Below are 21,923 nucleotides of genomic sequence, written 5' to 3' on the forward strand. Positions count from 1 at the left end.
AGAAATTTGTAAGTTTTGTGTCTGATGGGAACTTTAATTTTCTTTGAGCCTCCCGAGCTCAAACAATACTTGTACCTCAGCCTCCTGAGTAACTGGGATTACAGATGTGCACCACCACATCAGCTAATTTTTGTGTTTTTAATAGAGACAGGGTTTCATCATGTCAACCAGGCTGTTCTCAAACTCCTGACCTCAAGTGATCTACCTGCCTCCACCTCCCTAAGTGCTGGGATAATAGGCATGAGCCACCGCACCTGGCCTTGGTCGAAGGCTTTTAATATATATGTTCTTTTTCTTGTATTTTCCTTTTATTTTATATTGTGGTAAAATATGCATAACATAAAATTTACCATTTTCACCATTTGTAAGTGTACAAGTCAGTGGGATTAAAAATATTCATAATGTTATGTAACTATCACCACTTTCTGTATGCAAAAACATTTTCATCACCAGTAACAAGTTGGTACCTATCAAACAACAACTCTTGATTTCCTTCCTTTCAGCCCCTGGTTTCTTCTATTTTACATTGGTTTTTTGGAGACAGCGTCTTGCTGTATCACTCGTGCTGGATGCAGCAGCGCAATTACAGCTCACTGCTGCAGCCTCAAAACTCTTGGGCTCAAGTGACCCTCCAGCCTCAGGCTCCAGAGTAGCTGGGACTAAAGCATGCCTACCTAATTTTTGTATTTTATGTAGAGATGGGGTCTTGTTGTATTGCTCAGGCTGGTCTCCAGTGTTTGGGCTCAAGCCATTCACCTGCCTTGGTCTCCCAAAGTGCAGGGATTATAGGTGTGAGCCACCACGCTCAGCTGTTTTACATTCTGTTGTCTTCTGTCTCCATGAGTTTGCTTATTCTAGGTACCTCATATAAGTGGAATCAGAATATTTGTCTTCCTCTGTGTGGCTTACTTTACTAACATAATGTTTCCAAAGTCAGTCTATGTCATAGCATACATTACAACTTCATTTCTTTTATGACTAATATTCCACTATATGTATATACAGCATTTTATTCATCCATCAGTGGACATTTGGGTTGTTTCCACCTTTTGGATATTATGAGCAATGCTGCTGTGAACATGGGTTTACAAATATGTGTTCAGTTTCCTGCTTTCAGTTATTTTGTATATATAGTCATGCATTGTATAAGCATGTTTCAGTCAACAGAGCACATACATATACAACTGTGGTCCCATAAGATTATAATGGAGCTTATTATAATTCCTGTCACCTGGTGACATTGTGATAGCTGTCCTAGTATAGTGCAACAAATTACTTTTTCTGTGTTTACATACACAAAAACTTACCATTGAGTTACAGTTGCCTATAGTATTCAGTACAGTAACATGCTGTACAGGAGCAATAAACTGTAGCATGTAGCCTAAGTGTGTAGTAGACTTTACCATCTTTTGTGTAAGTATACTTTTATGTTCACAAGAGGGCATTTCTCAGAAGGTATCCCTATCCTTAAGCCATACAGAACCGTATACCTAGGAGTAGCATGTCTGGATCACATGGTAATTCTGTGTTTAACTTTTTGAGAAGCCACCAAATTGTTTTGCACAGCAGCTGCACCATTTTACATTCTCACCAGTGACACCAGAGGGTTCTGGTTTCTCCACATCCTTGCCAATACTTGTTACTTCCCTTTTGAAAAAAAAATTCAGATATCCTAGTAGGTGTGAATTTGTATCTCATTGTGTTTTTTATTTGCATTTTCCTGATGATTGATCATATTGAACATGCTTTCCTGTGCTCGTTGGCTATTTGCATATTTGCTTTGGAAAAATGTCTGTTCATGACTTTTGCCCATTTTTGATTGGGTTTTTGGTTTTCTTTTGAGTTTTACAAAAAATATTCTGGATATTAGTATTTTAAATCAGGTATATAATTTGCATATAATTTATCTGTCTGTTTTTCTTTTTAAATTGAGATATAGGCAAATATTGGAATACTATATAAATATAAAAATTATGTATTCAGGGTGTACAACTTGATGTTTTAATGTGCATAGTTGAAATAATCACTACAATGAAGCTAATTCACATGTATTACCTCACATAGTTACCATTTTCTTTCATGTATGCGATACAGTATTGTTAACTATAGTCACATTGCTGTATGTGAGATCTCCAGAATTTACTCATTTTGGAGAACTTAAATTTTATACCCTTTTACCGATGTCAACTTATTTCTCTGTCCTTCTGTATTCTCTGCTGCTTTGACTACTTTAAATTGATCATGTGAGACTGTGCAGTATTTCTCTCTGTCTGCTTTATTTCACCTAGCATAGTGTTTTCTAGGGTCAGTCATGTTGTCAAAAATGGAAGGATTTCCTCCTCTTTAAAAGCTGAATAATATCCCTGTGTGTGTATGTATATGTACACCACATTTTGTTTTTTCATCTTTGGAAAGATAATTTAGTTTTTTTCCGTATCTTGGCTCTTGGGAATAATGCTGCAGTGAATGTGAGAGTGAAGATATCTCTGAGATAGTGATTTCATTTCCTTTGGATATATATCCAAAGTGGGATTGTGGATCATAACATAAGATAGTTCTGTTTAATTTTTTGAGGAACATCCATATTGCTTTCAAAAATGACCGTACCAGTTTTCATTCCCACCAACAGTGTATAAGGATTCCCATTTCTCCACGTTCTTGCTAACATTTATCTTTTGTCCTTTTGATAATAGCTGTTACAACGTAGGTGTGAGATAATATCTCATGCTTTTGATTTGCGTTTCTCTCATGATTAGTAATATTGAGCAGCTTTTATACCTGTTGGCTATTTGTATGTCTTTTTTTGGAGAAATGTCTATTCTCTTTGCGCTACATAGGGTTATTTTTTTATTTTTTATTTTTATTTTTATTTTTTTGCTATTAAGTTGTATGAGTTTCTTAAATATTCTGAATATTAACCCCTAATCAAATACATGGTTTGTAAATATTTTCTTTCATTCTGTAGGTTGCCTTTTCACTCTGATTGTTTCCTTTGCTGTGCAGAAGCTTGTTGGTTTTGATAAAATCTCAATTGTATATTTTGGCTTATGTTGCCTATGCTAATAGTTCCTGTCAAAAAAATTATTTCCTAGACCATTGTCAAGAAGCTTTTTACCTATGTCACCTTCTAGTAGTTTTACAATTTCAGGTCTTAAATGTACTTTGAAGTTTTTAATTCATTTTGAGTTCATTTTTGTATGTGGTATAAGATAAGGATCCAATTTCATTCTGTATGTGGATATCAGGTTTTTCCATCACCTTTTGTTGAAGGGACTGTCCTTTGCCTATCACATGTTCTTGGCATCCTTCTGGAAGATCAGTTGATTGTAGATGCATGGATTTATTTCTGGGGTTTTTATTCGTTCTGTGGGTTCATATGTCTATTTTTATGCCAGTACCATATATAATATATATTTTTAATGTACAGGGTCTTGCTTTGTTGTCCAGGTTGGAGTGCAGTGGTTCAGTCATAGCTCATTACAGGCTCAACTTCCTGCACTGAGGTGATCTTCCTGCCTCAGCTTCTCAAAATAGCTAGGACTACAAGAGCATGCCACCATGCCCAGCTAATTTTTAATTTTTGTAAGTTGTTTTGTAGAGACTGGGTCTTGCTCTGTTGACCAGGCAGGTCTCAAACTTCTGGACTCAAGCAATCCTCCTGCCTCAGCCTCCCAGAATGTTGAGATTACATGTGTGAGCCACTGCACCTGGCTCATATTGTTTTGATTACTGTAGTCATGTAGTGTATTTTGGAATTAAAAAGTGTGATACCTCCAGCTGTATTCTTACTCAAGATTGTTTTTTGCTATTTGGGGCCTTTTGTGGTTCTGTATGAATTTCAGGATTGTTTTTTCTATTTTTGTAAGGGATGCCTTTGAGGCCGGGTGTGGTAGCGACCGCCTATTCATCCCAGCACTTTGGGCAGGCCAAGGAGGGTGGATAGCTTGAGCTCAGAAGTTCGCGTCTAGCCTGGGCAGCATGCTGAAACCCTGTCTCTACCAAAAATACTAAAATCTAGTTGGACATGGTGGTACGTCCCTGTAGTCCCAGCTACTCGGGAGGCTGAGATGGAAGATTGCTTGGGCCCAGGACATTGAGGCTGCAATGAGCCAAGATGGTGCCACTGTACTCCAGCCTGGCTGACAAAGTGAGACCCTGTCTTGAAACAAAAGACTGCCATTGAGATTTTAATAGGGATTGTGTCGACTCTATAGATCACTTTGGGTAGTATGGACTTTTAATGGTATTTTTCTTTCAGTGCTTGAATGTTGGAATGTCTTTTTATTTATCTGTGTCTTAATTTTCTTCAGTGTTTTATAATTTTCAATGTACAACTCTTTTACTTATTTGGCTAAGTTTATTTCTAAATATTATAAAATGCTTTTGTTGCTGTGGTAAATGGGACTGTTTTCTTAATTGCCTTTTCAGATAGCCTGTTTGTGCTTAGAAATGCCTCTGGTTTTTGTATGTTAATTTGGATCCAGCAACCCTACTGTATTCACTATTAGTTCTAACAGTTTTTTATTGTTGTGGAGTCGTAAAGTTTTTCTACATATATATGATCATTTGTAAAAACATAATTTTTCTTCCTGTTTTCTTTGTGGAGTCCTTTTATTCCTTAAGTCCTCTCTTGGAATTTCAGTATTAAATTGAATAGGAGTGGTGATACTGGGGGTCCTTGCCTGTCCCAGATCTTAGAGGAAAAGCTTTCAGTTTTTCCCTATTGATTATGCTATTATTTATGTGCTTTATATATGAAAGAAAAGCTGGTAGGCATGCTGGCTAACACCTGTTATCCCAGCATTTTGGGAATCCGAGGCAGGTGGATCACGAGGTCAGGAGTTCGGGACCAGCCTGGCCAACATAGTGAAACCCCATATCTACTAAAAATACAAAAATTAGCCGGGTGTGGTGGTGGGCACCTGTAGTCTCAGCTACTTGGGAGGCTACTTGGGAGGAGAATTGCTTCAACCTGGGAGGCAGAGGTTGCAGTGAGCCAAGATCGCACCATTGCACTTTAGGCTGTGTGACAGAGTGAGACTCTGGCCCCAAAAAAAAACCAAAAAAAAAAAAAACGAAAACAAAACTGTAGGCTTTTCATATATGGCCTCCCTTATGTTGAGGTAAGTTCCTTCTATGCCTATTCTTTTGAGCGTTTTTATTATGAATGGATGTTGAATTTTGTCAGATGCTTCTTTATTTTTTGCCGTGTGATCTATGGTTTATTTTCATTCTTTTAGTGTCCTTTGATACACAAAAGTTTTTAATTTTGATGAAGTCTAATGTATCTTTGTTGTTATTGTTGACTATTTTTGGTGTCATACCCATGAAATAATTTTAAAATCCAACGTCATGAAGATTACAATCCTTACCTTTTTCTTCTAAGGGTTTTTTAAAAGATTTTTCTTTTAAGTTTAAGTATTTGATGTGCTTTGAGTTGTTATATATGGTGTAAGGTAAAGATTAAACTTTATTCTTTTTACATGTAAATAATCAGTTTTCCTAACACCATTTGTTGAAAAAACTGTCCTTTCCCCCATTAAATGGTCTTGGCAACCTTGGTTGAAAGTTAGTTGACTTTTTTCATGTGAATGTTTATTTTTGGGATCTTCATTCTACTCCATTGGCCTACATGTGTGTCCTTACGTCAGTACCATACTGTTTAATTACTACTGTAGCTTTTTGTTATTTCTTTTTTTCCTTTTTGCAGGTTTCAAAGTCATCTTTTTCAGACTGTTGGCTATTTAGAGTCCCTTGCAATTCTGTATGAATTTGAGGACCAGTTTTTCCAGTTTTGTAAAAAAGAATAGGTATTGCATTGACTCTGTGGATCACTTTGGAGGCAATATTAATATCTTAACAATATAAGTCTTCCTATCCATTAACATGAATATCTTTCTCTTTAGGTTTTTAATTTATTTTAGCAGTGTTTTGTAGTCTTCAGTATACAAAACTTTACCTTCTTTGGTTAGATTTGTTCCTAAGTATTCTTTTAGATGCTATTGAAAATTCTGTTACTTTCTTAATTTTCTTTTCAGATTGTTCATTTCTAGTGTATAGAAATATAGCTGATTTTTGCATTTTGACCTTGTTCCTTGCAACTTTGTGAATTTGCTTCTCAGGTTAGTAGTTCTTCTGTGGATTCTTTAGGATTTTCTATATATATGATTATGTCATTTGCAGTCAGAGATAGTTTTACATCTTCCTTTCTCATTTGAATGACTTTCATTCTTTTGTCTAATAGCTCTGGCTAGAAGTTCAGTACAGTGTTAAGTAGCGGTGGTAAATATGGGCATCCTTGTCTTGTTCTGATCTTAGGGGGAAATATGTCATTCATCATTGAGTATGATATTGCCTGTGGGTTTTTGTAAGTACCCCTTGTCATGTTGAGGATTTTTTTTCTTCTAGTTTTCTGAGAGTTTTTATCATGAAAGGAGTCTTACAGGTTGTCTAATTTTCTGGTGTACAATTAGTTATAATATCTCATAATTTTTTTAGAACTGTAAGTTTAGTATGAATGCCCTCATTTTCGTTGCAGCTTTTAGTTCTTTGTTTTTTTTTTCCCCCATAATCTAACTAAAGGGTTGTCGTTGATAAAGTCCTTTAACAAACCCTCCTTTGGTTTTATTAGTTTTCTCTATTAACTTACTTTTTTTCTTTTTTGATACGGAATAGCTGTCTGTCTTGCCCAGGCTGGAGTGCCGTGGTGTAATCTTGGTTCACTGCAGCCTCCGCCTCCCAGGTTCAAGTGATTCTCCTGTCTCAGCCTCCTCAGTAGCTGGGACTACAGTCATGTGCCACCACACCCACCAAATTTTTTGTATTTTTAGTAGACACAGGACTTCGCCATTTTAGCCAGGCAGGTCTCAAACTCACAACCTCATGTGATCCACCTGCCTTGGCCTCCCAAAGTACTGGGATTACAGATGTGAGCCACTGTGCCTGGCCCATTCTTACTGTTTTTTAAAGAGAGAATTTCTTGCTCTGTTGCCCAAGCTGGAGTGCAGTGCTGTAATCTTAACCTCCTGGGCTCAGGCAGTCCTTCCGCCTTAGCCTCTCAAGGAGCTAGGAATACAGGCTTGTGCCATCACTCCTGGCTAATTTTAAAATATTTTTTGTAGAGAAAGGATTTCACTGTGTTGCTCAGGTTGGTCTTGAACTTCTGGTGTAAAACAGTCTTCCCTCCTTGGCCTCTCAAATTGAGAGTATTACAACAGGCATGAACTGCCTCTGACCAGCTTTCTCTACTATTTTCATATTCTTTATTTTATTTATCTCTGATCGTTGTCTTCCTTCTACTAGCTGTAGGTTTAATTATTTCTCTTGTAGTTCCTTCCCTAAGTTGTGAAGTTTGGTTGTTGAATTGAGATTTTTTTTTTAATTCACATTTATATTTGTAAATATAAGTTTTCATGTATAAATTTTCTTCTGAACATTGTTCTTTCTGCATTCTATTTTTTGTTGTATTTTATCTGTAAATATTTTCTGATTTCCCTTGTGATTCCCTTTTTGATCCTTTGGCTGTTTGAATGTGTTAATTTCTACAAATTTGTGAGCTTTCCAGTTTTTCTTCTGATACTGATTTTTAGCTTCTTCCTGCTGTGGGTAGAGAAACATTTTAGTATGATTATCTGTATTTTAATATCTGTTGAGACTTGTGGTCTAGCATCCAGTCTGTCTTGGAACATGTCCCACACATTTGAGAAAAATGTGTTTGCTGCTGCTGTTGTATGAAGTGCTCTGTATATGCCTCCTAGGTCTATTTGGCTTATTGTGTTATTCAGATTCTCTATGTCCTTGTTTATGGTTATTCTCTTTATTGAAAATTGGATATTGAAGTCTCCAACTATTATTGTGGAACTTTTTATTTCTCTATTTCTTCCAGTCTTCATAATGTTTATGATCATATCTTCTTGGTATTTTGAATCTTTTATTACTAAAGTTTTTCTTTATCTTTGGTAAACTTATGAAAGATAAACTGTGGTTTGAAAAAAATAGTTTATCCCCTTTGATCATTTTTAAGTGTGTAGTTCACTAGTGTTAAGTCTATTCACATTGTGTAATAGATCTCTAGAACTTACATTGCAAAACTGAAACTCTATACCCATTGAACAACAACTCCTCATTTCCCTCTCTCATCGGCCTTGGGTAACCTCTATTCTACTTTGTGTTTCCATGATTTTGAGTACTCTAGGTTTCTGATATAAGTGGAGTCATTAAATATTTGTCCTTTTGTGACTGGCTTTTTCACTCAGCCTAATCTCTTCAGCATTCATCTGTGTTGTGGCATGTGTCAGCATTTTCTTCCTTTTTAAGGATGAATAATACTGGATTGTGCGCGTGCACACACACACACACACACAAACACACACAAAATTTTCTTTTCTTTGAGACACGGTCTTGTTCTTTCACCCAGGCTGGAGTGCTGTGGCACAATTATGGCTCACTGCAACCTTGACCTTCCAGGCTTAAGCCATCCTCCCACTTCAGCTTCTGAAGTAGATGGGACTATGGGCACATGCCCACCATGCCTGGCTAAGTTTTGTATTTTTTTAGTAGAGACAGGGTTTTGCCATGTTGACCCGGCTAGTTTTGAGCTCCTGGGCTCAAGTGATCCACCTGCCTTGGCCTCCCAAAGTGCTGGGATTACAGGCATGAGCCACCATGCCTGGCCTGTAGCACTTTTTTTTTTTTTTTTTTTTTGTTCTTTCATCTGTTGATGGACATTTGGCTGCTTTTACATCCTGGCTGTTTAGGAATAACGCTGTGTAGTGATCATGGGAGTACAGATACCTCTCTGAGATCTTGCTTTGAATTCTTTTAGACATATACCTGGGAATCAGATTACTGGATTAAATGATAATTCCATTTGTTTTTTCTGGTAACCTTTTTACAATTTAAATTGTATCTTATTTGGTATTAGTATAGCCAGCCCAGCTTGCTTTTGCTTGCTGTTGGCATGGAATATCTTTTTCTGTCCTTTCACATTCAACCTTTTTGTGTCTTTGGATATAAAGCAAACCTCTTAAAGACAATTGGATCAAGTTTTTGAAAAATATCAATTCTGTCTTTTTCTTTTGATTGGAGAGTTAAACCATTTGCATTTAAAATACTCATAAAGAGGGACAAACTTGTGTTATTTTGCCTTTTCTTTTCTTTATGTCTTATCGTGGTTTTCTCCCTCCTTTCTTCCATTACTGCCTTTTTTGTATGTTTAGTTGTTTTGGTGGTGGTGTTTTTGTTGTTTTTTTTTGTTTGTTTTTTGTAGTGAAACAGATTGATTTCCTTTTAATTTTCTTTTGTATTTAATATGGAGATTACATTTAACATCCTAAAGGTATAACAGTCTAATTTCAATTTATACCAGCTTAACTTCAATGCCATGTAAAAACTCTGCTCCTAATAACTCCATCCCTCCATTTTTATTACTGCTGTCACAAATTGCAACTTGGTATGTTGTGTGCCCAGTAAGGCAGGTTAATAATAATTCTTTGTATTTGTTTTTTAAATCATGTGAAAAATAAAAAGTAGTTGTAAACTAAAATTTCAATACTGTCTGTAATAATCGCCTATGTATTTATGAGATATCTTATTTCAACTGGAAGGACTCTTGTTAGCATTTGTCTCGTTTTTTTTCTCTTTGCAAGACAATTCATATTTATTCATCTTGTACCCTACTCAAAGACCAAATTAAATCATTCCGTTATTCCCCAGAACTTTTGAACACATGAAAAGGGTTCTTTCCAACAATTACTAGTGCCTGTTTGTGCTGGTTTCATGCTGGTCAGAGAACGCAGAGACAGTTCATTGCTGCTGTCCCTCTCCTCGGGGAGTGCCTGTCCTGCAGGAGACAGACAGGTGCCCCATGGGGGATACAGCAACAATAGAGGGATGTGGGGCTCTTGAGATTGGGCTGGTCCCAGCAAGCTTATATAGTATGGGGCATGGTACAGTGCTCCACGAGAGCACCAAGTACCCAGGAGTTGGAGGTGAGCTTGGGGCCAAGGTCCTTGAAGCACTCTGGCAACTAGCTGATCACCCAAGGGTCTGCCTCAATGTGAGCACCTCTGAGCCCCAGCCTCACATTTCCTCAATTCCTGGGCCCAGGCTCCAGGCTTTCAGTTCCTCCACATGTTGCCCAACCCAACATAGTGAGCACTTTTTCCTCAAGCATTCTAGGTTTTCTGAGTCATTTGGCCGGCTGTGAAAAAAGAGCCACCCTTTCAACTCAGGCTAGCTCAGCCAAGTCATTTCAGCTCTGGCTGCCCCAGTGCTAACCAGGTCATTGAGCAGCGGTGGGAGGCTGGAGCTAGAATTTGTGGCTGCTACCATCTTGTGTCCTCTTCTCCCATTTAGTGGCTGGAAGCACACTGGGAAACTGCCTTTTAGCAATTTTTATGGGGCAGGTATAAGTGTCACAAACTCCTTTAGCTTTTTTCTGTGAATGTCTTAATTTCAGCCCTAATTTTTGAAGGACAGTTTTGCTGAATTTAAAATTCTTATTGCAAGATTTTTATTTTAGCCTTTTGAATATATAAACTCATTGCTTCTGGCCTCTAAGTTTTTGGAAGAGTAATTCGCTGATAATCTTACTGAGGATCTCTTGTATGTGACAAGTTACTTGTGGTTTTTTGAGATTTTTGTCTTTGGCTTCCTGTATTCTGATTGCATTGTGTATCGATAGAGGTCTTTTTGAGTGTATCCTTCTTGGAGTTTGTTGAACATCTTGGATTTGTAGATTCATATCTTTCATCAAATTGGGTTGTATTTAGTTATTATTTAAGTATTCTGTCTTTCCATTTTTCTTTGCATTCTAGGATTTCCAAAATGAATGTGTTGCTCTGCTTCATGGTATCCCACAGGTCCTTTAGGCTATTCATTTTTCTTCTTTTCCTCAGACTTGATAATTTCAGTTGTCCTACTTTCAGGTATGCTGATTCTTTTTCCTGCTTGCTCAGAGCTGCCTTTGAATCCTTGTGTAGTGAAGTGCATTGTTCCTTTCTGTTCTTGTGCTTTTCATTTCCATAATTTCTTTTTGGTTCCTTTTTATAATTTCTGTTCCTTTGCTGATATTCTCATTTTGTTCATGCAGTGTTTTCCTGTCTTTACTCTTTTATTATCTTTGAGATAAAGTTATTTAAAATCTTTGTCTAGTGGCTGGGCATGGTGGCTCACACCTGTAATTGTAGAACTTTGGGAGGCCGAGGCAGGTGGATCACTTGAGGTCAGAAGTTCAAGACCAGCCTGGCCAACATGGCGAAACCCTGTCTTCACTAAAAATACAAAAACAAAACAAAAAACCCCACAGAATTAGCTAGGTGTGGTGGCGCACGCCTATGGTCCAGCTGCTCGGGAGGCTGAGGCAGGAGAATCACTTGAACCTGGGAGGTGCTGGTTGCAGTGAGCTGAGATCGCACCACCGCACTCCAGCCTGGGTAACAGAGCAAGACTGTCTCAAAAAAAAAATTCATCTAGGAAGTGCAACAGGTGGACTTCAGGTGTATTTTCTGTGGACTTTTTGTTGTTTCCTTTTTGGTTTTGTTCCCCAAAAAACAAGTACAACTCTAAGACGTCTAGTAATCATTTCAGGTGATTTGTGTTGAAACAATGGCAGCCAGCCTCAGTGCCTGCACCTTATCGGTCAGAATTAGCAATCAGCTAGCTGTCAGAACAGAGAATCTTAATGTTGGGGGACGTGGTTCTTATTGCCCACCTGTGTCCAGAAACTGTACCAGAAACCTGTATTGCCGTCTCCATAGCTGCCTGTCACTGCATGGGCGGCTTGGGAGTGTGTGTGTCAGAAATGGGTAGCAGTAGCAGCTATGGCATTGGAGGCTGAAATTGGTAAGTATAGAAATTCAGATTGACTCTGGAGTTCCAGGATACTTACATCTGATTCGGCTAGTACAGTTTTTGTCTTGGTATAGAAATAGATTCCTGGCGTTTTCTATTCTCCCATCTTCCCTGATATCCTTTTCTGTTTCATCTTCATCATCTTTGTTTTCGTCTTTCTTCTTTGTCTTCATCATCCTTTGTTCATCTTCCTTCTCCTCCTCCTCTTTGTCCTCTTCCTCCTCCTCCTCTGCTGCTGCCACCACCACGCATTCTTAATACTTTTTCTGTATTTTGGAATTAAATAATGTACACATTTGAAAGAGTGGGTTTTTTTTTTTTTTTTTTTTTTTTTTTTTACCTCAGTTACAGGATTTTATGATTTTTTTTTTTTCTCAAGGATCTTGTTACTTAAAAATAAGCTCAGTGCCTCATTCCTGTAATTTCAACACTTGGGGAGGCTGAGGCAAGAGGATCACTTGAGCTTAGGCGTTTTAAAATTAGACTGGGCAATATCATGAGACTTCATTTCTCTATATAAAACAAAACAAAACAAAACAAAAATAACCAAGTGGCACATTAATCCCTCAAAACCCCAACAAGATATTTGATTATCAAAATTAAGTATATTATGGAAATTTCATTATATTAATGGTTAAATTGGCAGAAAATCAGAAGTTTATTATACATTACGTGTAGTATATATGGTTTATATACATACATATATATATAAAAACATGTATATATGTGTGTTTATCATGTTTTAAGTAGAAAAACTATATATGAGTTACTTGTTGGCAAAAAGTAGAGAAAACTGTTAGTACAGATCGAGAATTCCTAATCCAAAACTCTAAAATTTGAACTGCTACGAAGTTTGAGATCTCAGTGCCAACATGGTGCTCAAAGGAAGTACTCATTGGAACATTTCAGATTTTGGAGTTTTGAATTAGAGATCTTCAACTGGTAAGTATATAATGCAGATAATCCAAAGTGGAAAAATCCAAAATCTGAAACACTTCTGCTTCCAAGCATTTCAGATAGGGGATACTTAACCTGTATATTTTAATCTGTAATGTTATTTAATACTATATTTAAATGAACATTCTTAGTCAAGACCTATAAAAGTGTTAAACTTAATGGTATTCACTTCTCCTTAAAATCAAATACTGTTTGTAGTATTGAAGTACTACCATTGTTTTTTAAATGAATATCTAATGATGTTAAAGTAAATGGTAGAAGCACATAGTGTAATTTATAAGAAACCTCACCAAGATAGAATTCTTCCAGTATTAGGTTTTCTTACATGTATTTCACCTTATATTTCAGTATTAGGTTATGCATATTTACCCTGAAAGAGAAGCAGCAGAAGAGAATTCATGTGTATGCCTACAAAATATAAAAATCAGTGTTTTTGAATAAAATCTATATTTTAATAGACTTTTTATGTATTAAAAGTAGGAAACTTTACACTTGACAGCCCTCAAATTGGGAATTACTTGTCTAATCTTCTGTTTATTACCTTATCTTGATTTAGTAGTTAGCAACTTGATGGCTATAAAATGCTTTTATTTTACATGATGTAATATTTAGTTTTTATATCTTCATAAGTATTGTATTGTCCATGAATTTACATGTTTGTATTTATTATAACAAAGAAGTCTTTGTATCTCATGGTTTATTATTTCGTAGATCTTTGTCAGGGTTTCTGTTGTGTACTCTAGTGAAATAAAAGCATTATATAAATACTTTATAAAGATTTAATAAGAGAAATCTGGCATAGTTGTGATAATTTACTTTTTTCTCCTAAGTGTAATTTGTTGTCTTATTTGTATTTTAATTTACTATTTAACTTATTTTTGTATTATGACATGTAAATTAATTCCTTTGGTATCAAGAGATCTTCCACCATAGCCGCCTATGTAGCTGGGACCACAGGTGTGCACCTCAGCACCCAGCTAATTTTAAAATGTATTTTTTATAGAGGTGAGGTCTCGCTATGTTGCCCAGGCTGATCTGAGACTCCTGGGCTCAAGCTGTCCTGCCAGCTCAACCTCCCAAAGTATTGGAATTACAGACATCAGCCACCACACCCAGCCTTCCCTCTTGTAATTAGGCAATTCAGCTTGTCATTTGTTTAAGTTTAATTTCTGTTTAGGTGAATTTATTTTTGCTCTTTTATGCACTGCCGTTCCTCATCTTGGATAATTAGCATTTTACCATTATATTAAAAAATATTAGTGTACTGGCCAAATTTTTGACTTTCAAGCTGTTTTTATATCAGGTAATCTACATGTGTTGGGCAATTATTTTTGACCATTCTCTCTAACTTGATTTTCTAGTTGAAACATTGTAGTCGGTATATACATGACTTATTTCCTTCACTCATCAAGAATTTGGATCCGGTACCACTTAGACATCTACTTAATCTGGTCTCAGCTCTTGAGCCAAGTGTTCATACTGAACAGGTAATACATTCAAAACATAATGATAGTTTTTTTTTTTTTCTTGTAAAGTGAAAATTTCTTTGTGATTCAGATAATTTAACTTTCATTTTATTGGCTTGGCATTTCAGTGTGACAAAAAGGATATTAAATTTGTTAGTGTTGCCTGGAATTCTCCAACTTTAATCTCTCCCTCTCTTTTTTTTAGACATTGTACTTGGCATCCATGTTAATTAAAGCACTGTGGAATAATGCACTAGCAGCTAAGGCTCAGTTATCTAAACAGAGTTCTTTTGCATCTTTATTAAATACTAATATTCCCATTGGAAATAAGAAAGGTTAGTAGTGTCATGTATTTTGAAGGAAATTGTTGAGAGCTTCTCATTCAGATTTGAAGTATTTTCTGCTTATACATTCAGTTCAATCTTTATTTTAAAATAAGTGTGGGATGGGTGGAAGAGTACATATAAAAGGATTAATACTGTGATTAGTTCGTGTTTTGGTTTACCTTTTAAGTGAAGGATAGTGATAAAGTCTTTGTAGTTACTGGATTTTCTCAGCTTTGGTTATCTTTTTTTTAAACAAAAGCTTTGGGGATTTCGTTTTGTAAACAAGTTTTGTTTTAAAAATTTAAGAGTAGAACATAATGATTCAGTTATCTTTCTGTGTTTTCTGCTTCAAAGTTTTCTGCCATGTCAGGTGCTTTGTGGGTTTTTTTTGTTTTTGTTTTGTTTTGTTTTGTTTTTGAGATGGAGCCTTGCTCTGTTGCCCAGGCTGGAGTGCAGTGGCGTGATCTTGGCTCAGTGCAAGCTCTGCCTCCTGGGTTCAGGTCATTCTCCTGCCTCAGCCTCCCTTGTAGCTGGGACTAGAGGCGCCCGCCACCACGCCTGGCTAATTTTTTTGTATTTTTAGTAGAGACAGGGTTTCACCATGTTAGCCAGGATGGTCTCGATCTCCTGACCTCGTGATTCGCCTGCCTTGGCCTCCCAAAGTGCTGGGGTTACAGGCATGAGCCACTGTGCCCGGCCAGTGGGTATTTTTTTTTTTTTTTTTTTTTTACGTATATAGCTTTCAAGGGCTTTCTGAAACGTTACTTGAACTCAGTTTTTGTCTCCTGGCAATGTATACTACCCTTCTCTTAAGGCTTTTCTGTGCAGGCACCCCCAACAACTACTGCAGGTGGCGGAGACTTGACCTTATTGCAAGTTTCTCTGCCTGTATCTTGTTGATTATACAATATAAACAACTGATACACTGTCCCAAAGAAGCTTAGTCACTTAGAATGTTTTTCTCTTGTTTTTTCCTTTTCCTTCAGAAGAAGAAGAGCTCAGAAGAACAGCTCCATCACCTTGTAAGTTGAGCGTTAGAAATTCATGGCAACATGACTTAGTTTTGTTTTAGTGATTTTCTAGAGTTCATTGATTTTATATAATGATATATTTGTATCAGTCATAAAGTTCATTTTGAGGAGATGTAAACCTTTAACATATTCGTTACCCATTTTTCTTAAAACTATAAACATCTTGACTTTTAATTGAAATCTATTACATTTTTAGAAATCATGAGCAAATGTTAACATATTTAGAGATTTTATTTTTGGCTACTTAGCGTAAAGCTTTGGTAACTAGGTCAAGGAGTCAGATGATAATGTCATTTTGTTAAGTCCATGTTAATATAAATTAGAAGTAAAAATAAAAAATGTATTTTATATAGGGTCACCTGCAGCTAGTCCTCAAAGCAGTGATAATAGCGATACACATCAAAGTGGAGGTAGTGACATTGAAATGGATGAGCAGCTTATTAATAGAACCAAACATGTGCAACAACGACTTTCAGACACAGAGGTATGAAAATAGGTTTTTCTTCTTTTAAAGGCGTTTTTGGCTTTCTGGCATGTTTATCATTTGAATTGGGTATATATACATAATTCATGTTCCGGCTTGTCCTCTCCTTTACATAATATTTTTGATGTCCTTTGAGTTTTTAATTCCATTTTGTATTGTTCAAAGGGGTATAACAAGACTGACAGCGTTTTTAAAAAGTACAGTTTATTAATGTTGGTTACCTTTTTTCTTATTGGTTTAAATATTTATTTAAATCTGTTTGTTTCAAAATATAGGAATCCATGCAGGGAAGTTCTGATGAAACTGCCAACAGTGGTGAAGATGGAAGCAGTGGTCCTGGTAGCAGTAGTGGGCATAGTGATGGATCTAGCAATGAGGTCAATTCTAGCCATGCAAGCCATTCAGCTGGGAGCCCTGGCAGTGAGGTACAGTCAGAAGACATTGCAGATATTGAAGCCCTCAAAGAAGAAGATGAAGATGACGATCATGGTCATAATCCTCCCAAAAGCAGTTGTGGTGCAGATCTTCGGAATAGAAAGTTAGAGAGTCAAGCAGGCATTTGCCTGGGGGACTCCCAAGGCACGTCAGAAAGAAATGGGACGAGCAGCGGAACAGGAAAGGACCTGGTTTTTAACACCGAATCATTGCCGTCAGTAGATAATCGAATGCGAATGCTGGATGCTTGTTCACACTCTGAAGACCCAGAACACGATATTTCAGGGGAAATGAATGCTACTCATATAGCACAAGGGTCTCAGGAGTCTTGTATCACGCGAACTGGGGACTTCCTTGGGGAGACTATTGGGAATGAATTATTTAATTGTCGACAATTTATTGGTCCACAGCATCACCACCACCACCACCACCATCACCACCACCATGATGGGTAAGCCTACTTCAAAATAAATATTCAGTTCGTATTTCCTTTAGGGAAGTATTATATCCTATGTTTATTCAATTGCAATTTATTCTGTATTAGTGCTATTCATTAGTAGTATAGTGCAAAGTATTAATGTAAAGCTACAAATAGATAATTTCAAGTTTTCTATTGGGCACATTTAAAAACACAAAATGAAGCAGGTTGTTGGCCAGGCGCGGTGGCTCACACCTGTAATCCCAGCACTTTAGGAGGCCAGGCAGGTGGATCACTTGAGGTCAGGAGTTTGAGACCAGCCTGAACAACATGGCAAAACCCCATCTCTACTAAAAATAGTCAAATTCGCCAGGCATGGTGGTGCACGCCTGTAATCCCAGCTACTTGGGAGGCTGAGGCAGGAGAATTGCTTGAACCTGGGAGGTGGAGGTTGCCGTGAGCCGAGATCATGCCGCTGCACTCCAGCCTGGGCAACAGAGTGAGACTCAAAAACAAAACAACAACAACAATAAACCAGGTTGCTAATTTTAATCATGTTAAACCAATAATATCGCAATGCCATTTCCACGTGTAATAAGTATAAAAATTAGTAACGTATTTCCTTCCTTTTTTTCTTACCAAGTCTTCAATATTAAGTGCGTGTTTTACACTTACAGCACTTCTCAATTTAGACCGGCCACCTTTTAATTCTTTAAAATGTTTATTTATTTAGTTTCTTCTTCTTCTTTTCTTTGAGACAGAGTCTCGCTCTGATACCCAGGCTGGAGTGCGGTGGCATGATCTAGGCTCACTGCAACCTCCACTTCCCAGGCTCAAGCAATTCTTGTGCCTCAGCCTACTGAGTAGCTGGAATTACAGGCACCCATCACCGTGCCTGGCTAATTTTTTTGTATTTTTAATAGAGATGGGGTTTAACCATGTTGACCAAGCCGATCTTGAACTCCTGACCTCAGGTGATCCGCCGGCCTTGGCCTTCCAAAGTGCTGGGATCACAGGTGTACACCACGCCCGGCCTTTTTTTTTTTTGAGATGGAGTCTTGCTCTGTCGTCCAGGCTGGAGTGCAGTGGCACGATCTCAGCTCACTGCAACCTCCGTCTCCCAGGTTCAAGCAATTCTTCTGCCTTAGCCTCCCGAGTAGCTGGGACTACAGGTACCCCCCGTACCATGCCTGGCTAATTTTTGTATTTTTAGTAGAGATGGGGTTTCACCATATTGGCCAGGCTGGTCTCAAACTCCTGACCTTGTGATTTGGCTTACCAAAGTGCTGGGATTACAGGTGTGAGCCACTGCGCCTGGCTTTTTTTTTTTTTTTTTTTTTTTAATTAAGAGACAGGGTCTCACTCTTGTCACCTAGGCTGTGGTGCAGTGATGTGATTATAGCTCACCATAGTCTCAAACTCTTGGGCTCAAGCAATCCTCCTGTCTCAGCTTTCTGAGTGCTTGAGACTTAAGGTGTGCGTTGCCACTCCTAGCTAATTCTTAATTTTTTTTTTATACAGACAGGGTATTGCTATGTTGCCCAGGCTAGTCTTGAACCCAAGACCTCAGATGGTCCTTCCGCCTCAGCCCAAAGCTCTGGGATTACAGGTGTGAGCCACTTATACCCAGCCTATTCCTGGCATGTTTTATGTGTGTAATGGTCACATATGGCTAGTCAGTATTATATTGGATAGCACAGGATTAGATTTTGCACTTCTTGTAGTAAATGCCTAAAAAAGATATGAGTACTTATGGAAACATGCCTAAATTGTGATGAAGAAAAGGAAATTTTACACATCTCCTAATTTTAGGATATTTAAAAGGATAAGCTCTATCATAAAACTTTTTGGTTATCTGTGAAATATGCCAAATATGTGATTCTGTCACTTACTGGTGGTATTATGATGGGCAAAATAATTAATTTTTCATTTTTTTCTTCTATAAAATGAGAACAATAATCCCAGCGCTTTGGAGGCTAAGGCAGGAGGATTGTTTGAGGCCAGGAGTTTGAGATCAGCCTGGGCAATGTAGTGGGGGCCCGTCTCTACAAAAATATTTTTAAAAACCTGCCAGGCATGGTAGCACACACCTGTAGTTCTAGATAATTGGGAGGCTGAGGTGGAAGGATCGCTTGAGTCCAGGAGATCAAGACTGCAGTGAGCTATGATTGCACCACTACACTCCAGCCTGGGCAATAGAATGAGACTCTGTCTCTAAAAATAAAATGGGCACAGTAGTATCTATCTCATGGTTTTATTGTGAGGATTTCCTGGGCTAACTAATGTGATTGGTACACAGTAAGTGCTCATTAAGTGTTAGCTGCATATTTATTATTGTCGTTACAAGTGATAGTATGTGAGTTTATGGTGAATCATGGATATGCCCTTTATCAGATTGAGTTTTGCTATACTCAACAATTTGTCAGATCTTCCAGAATTCAGTTAAGTTGTTAAGGTGAACTACATATCTATACGTATTACTTCTTTATTTCCTTTGCTTTTTAATTCTTACCACTGATGCATCTGAGTTTAAGGAAGTGTTTTTTAAAGATTGGCATTTTGGGCCAGATAATTTTTTTTTTTTTTTGAAACAGCGTTACAGTCTGTTGTTGAGGCTGGAGTGCAGTGGCACGATGTTGGCTCACTGCAACCTCCACCTCCTGGGTTCAAGTGATTCTCCTGCCTCAGCCTCCCGAGTAGCTGGGATTATAGGCATTTGCCACCATGCCCCAGCTAATTTTTGTATTTTTAGTAGAGACGGGGTTTCACCATGTTGGCCAGGCTGGTCTTGAGCTGCTCACCTCAAGTGATCCGCCTGCCTTGGCCTCCCAAAGTGCTGGAATTACAGGTGTGCCACCATGCCCAGCCTTGGGCCAGAACATTTTTTTTGGTTTGAATTTAGCAATGTTAATGTTGTCTTGTGCATTGCAGAATGTTTGCCAGTATCCTGAGCCTTATCTCTAGATTCCACTAGCATCTCCTCAGTTTTGACATCCAAAAATATCTCTAGATATTTCTAGATTTCCCCCAGGGGCCTAAATTCACCCCTAATTGAGAACCACTGGCTCACTATCTGGCATTATAGATAGAAACATTCACAGTTGTCCCCAGCACAGCTTCTGATGAAGACAAAGAATTAGTTTGTTACAAAAATGAGGTGCAGTATATTCAGTTTGGTACACTGCAGATCTTAATTTTGACACATGTACCCATTCCATACCTCACAAGACGTAATGATTTAATTTTTCATTTTAGCTCTTCTCATATTCTGTGTATTAATAGTACTACTTTTGAGTCTCTAAATCAACCCTGAACTTCATGTTATTTTTTGATTTTTTAAAATCATTTTGTCTTTATGTCCAATAACAGTGTGTTTTAGAAATGAATACTTACTTTGGGTTTGTTGAGTTAGAAGTTCCCTATTTAATATTAAGTCCATCAAGACTGCAGCCTTAAATTGAAATTTTTTTTGGTTTGATTCAGTTGTATAAAACCACATATTTTATGGTTTCACATTTTATAGACTTTGTATAATATGCAAATAGTGAGTATTAGTGATCTTGTTAAAATTGTCCTTTGAATTTGTTCTGAAGAGGTGTGTTAGTAGGCCTGGTAATACGAGTGTGTATTGTAAAATTATTAAATAATACTGACGGTGTGAAGTTTTCAGTTTCGTAAAGCTCTCAACATTGCATATTGTTAATAAGCAGATGTAGCTTTGTTTCTGAGTGTATTTGTAAGTTTAAGAGAGGTGTTTTTTGTGGTTCCCAAATTAGATTTACATTTGTAATTACTAACTTTGTGCTTTTCTCTGTTTTGTAGGCATATGGTTGATGATATGCTAAGTGCAGATGATGTCAGTTGTAGTAGCTCCCAGGTCAGTGCAAAATCAGAAAAAAATATGGCTGATTTTGATGGTGAAGAATCTGGATGTGAAGAGGAGCTAGTTCAGATTAATTCACATGCAGAACTGACGTCTCACCTCCAACAACATCTTCCCAATTTAGCTTCCATTTACCATGAACATCTTAGTCAAGGTAAGACTCTACAGTAAGTGAAATATATTACCTTCTTCACAACAGGAATAATTTATCTTACATTGTTGAAAGGAATCGATAGTTAAGGTTTGGTACTTAAATGTTTTTGTCAAAACAGTTTCCATATGGTAGTTTTTTTCCCCCAAGGGAATTATTATAAATACTCCATCATGAATATAAATAAGGCCTTGCAGTTCTATCGAGATACTCAGTGGGAAAAGAAAATACATAGCAATAATATGTAATAATTAAAGCTCTGTATTTTAGAAAATATATGGTTGTATTATAATTTATATTTAGAAATCATAGGACCTAAAAGTAATAGGAAATCACAAAAGATAAAATTATATGATTCTGTTTATATGACATGTCTAGAATAGGCAAATCTGCAGGCAGAAGGAAGGTTAGTGGTTGCTTGGGGTTAGGGAAGGGTAGGAGGGAATAAAGAGGAGTGAGTTTGAGAAATCATTGTTCAAGTCTAAATCAATCTTAAAGTAATAGGACTTGACCAGACTTGAAAGAATGGAAGATGGAGGAAGGTAAAGAGTACTAGGGAATTAATGAGTAAAGCAAGAAAAAAATAAGAAAGTAAAAACAGTTTTAGAATTGGCAGTTTAAAGGCCTTTAACCTCTTGTTTGGTTGGTATCATCAATGTATACTGGCCTAGTAAATGGGTTTTGGGATGACAGTACATTAAAAGTAAACCTGATGGATTAGGTTTAGGCTGAGGCCATGAACGCACTTGGAAACACAACTTGTGGATCTTGGATCAATTTACTGATTTGTACATCTTTTTTGTACGTGATCTGTCTAGGTTAAGTTACTTTGACTTATTGTTGTGCTGTTGTGGTTGTTGAGAAGGCAATAGGTTAGATTGAGGTCATCTGACTGAATGTGATGCCATATTTGTAAATT

General features: G+C 37.3%; 1 protein-coding gene across 6 annotated transcripts in view; it reads left to right on the top strand.

The window, feature by feature from the left end:
* The window catches only part of USP34 (ubiquitin specific peptidase 34), a 288,223-nt gene that overhangs the window by 106,506 nt on the left and 159,794 nt on the right, over window positions 1-21,923 (top strand). For all 6 annotated transcript variants that reach the window (XM_028832452.2, XM_028832455.2, XM_028832453.2 and 3 more), the window contains 6 exons: window positions 14,172-14,297; window positions 14,482-14,611; window positions 15,589-15,624; window positions 15,987-16,117; window positions 16,393-17,003; window positions 20,793-21,007. In XM_028832452.2, coding sequence (XP_028688285.1) covers window positions 14,172-14,297; window positions 14,482-14,611; window positions 15,589-15,624; window positions 15,987-16,117; window positions 16,393-17,003; window positions 20,793-21,007 — 1,249 coding nt within the window. The remainder of the gene's footprint in view (window positions 1-14,171; window positions 14,298-14,481; window positions 14,612-15,588; window positions 15,625-15,986; window positions 16,118-16,392; window positions 17,004-20,792; window positions 21,008-21,923) is intronic.

This window comes from Macaca mulatta, chromosome 13 (assembly GCF_049350105.2).
Source record: "Macaca mulatta isolate MMU2019108-1 chromosome 13, T2T-MMU8v2.0, whole genome shotgun sequence".
Classification (NCBI taxonomy): Eukaryota; Metazoa; Chordata; class Mammalia; order Primates; family Cercopithecidae; genus Macaca; species Macaca mulatta.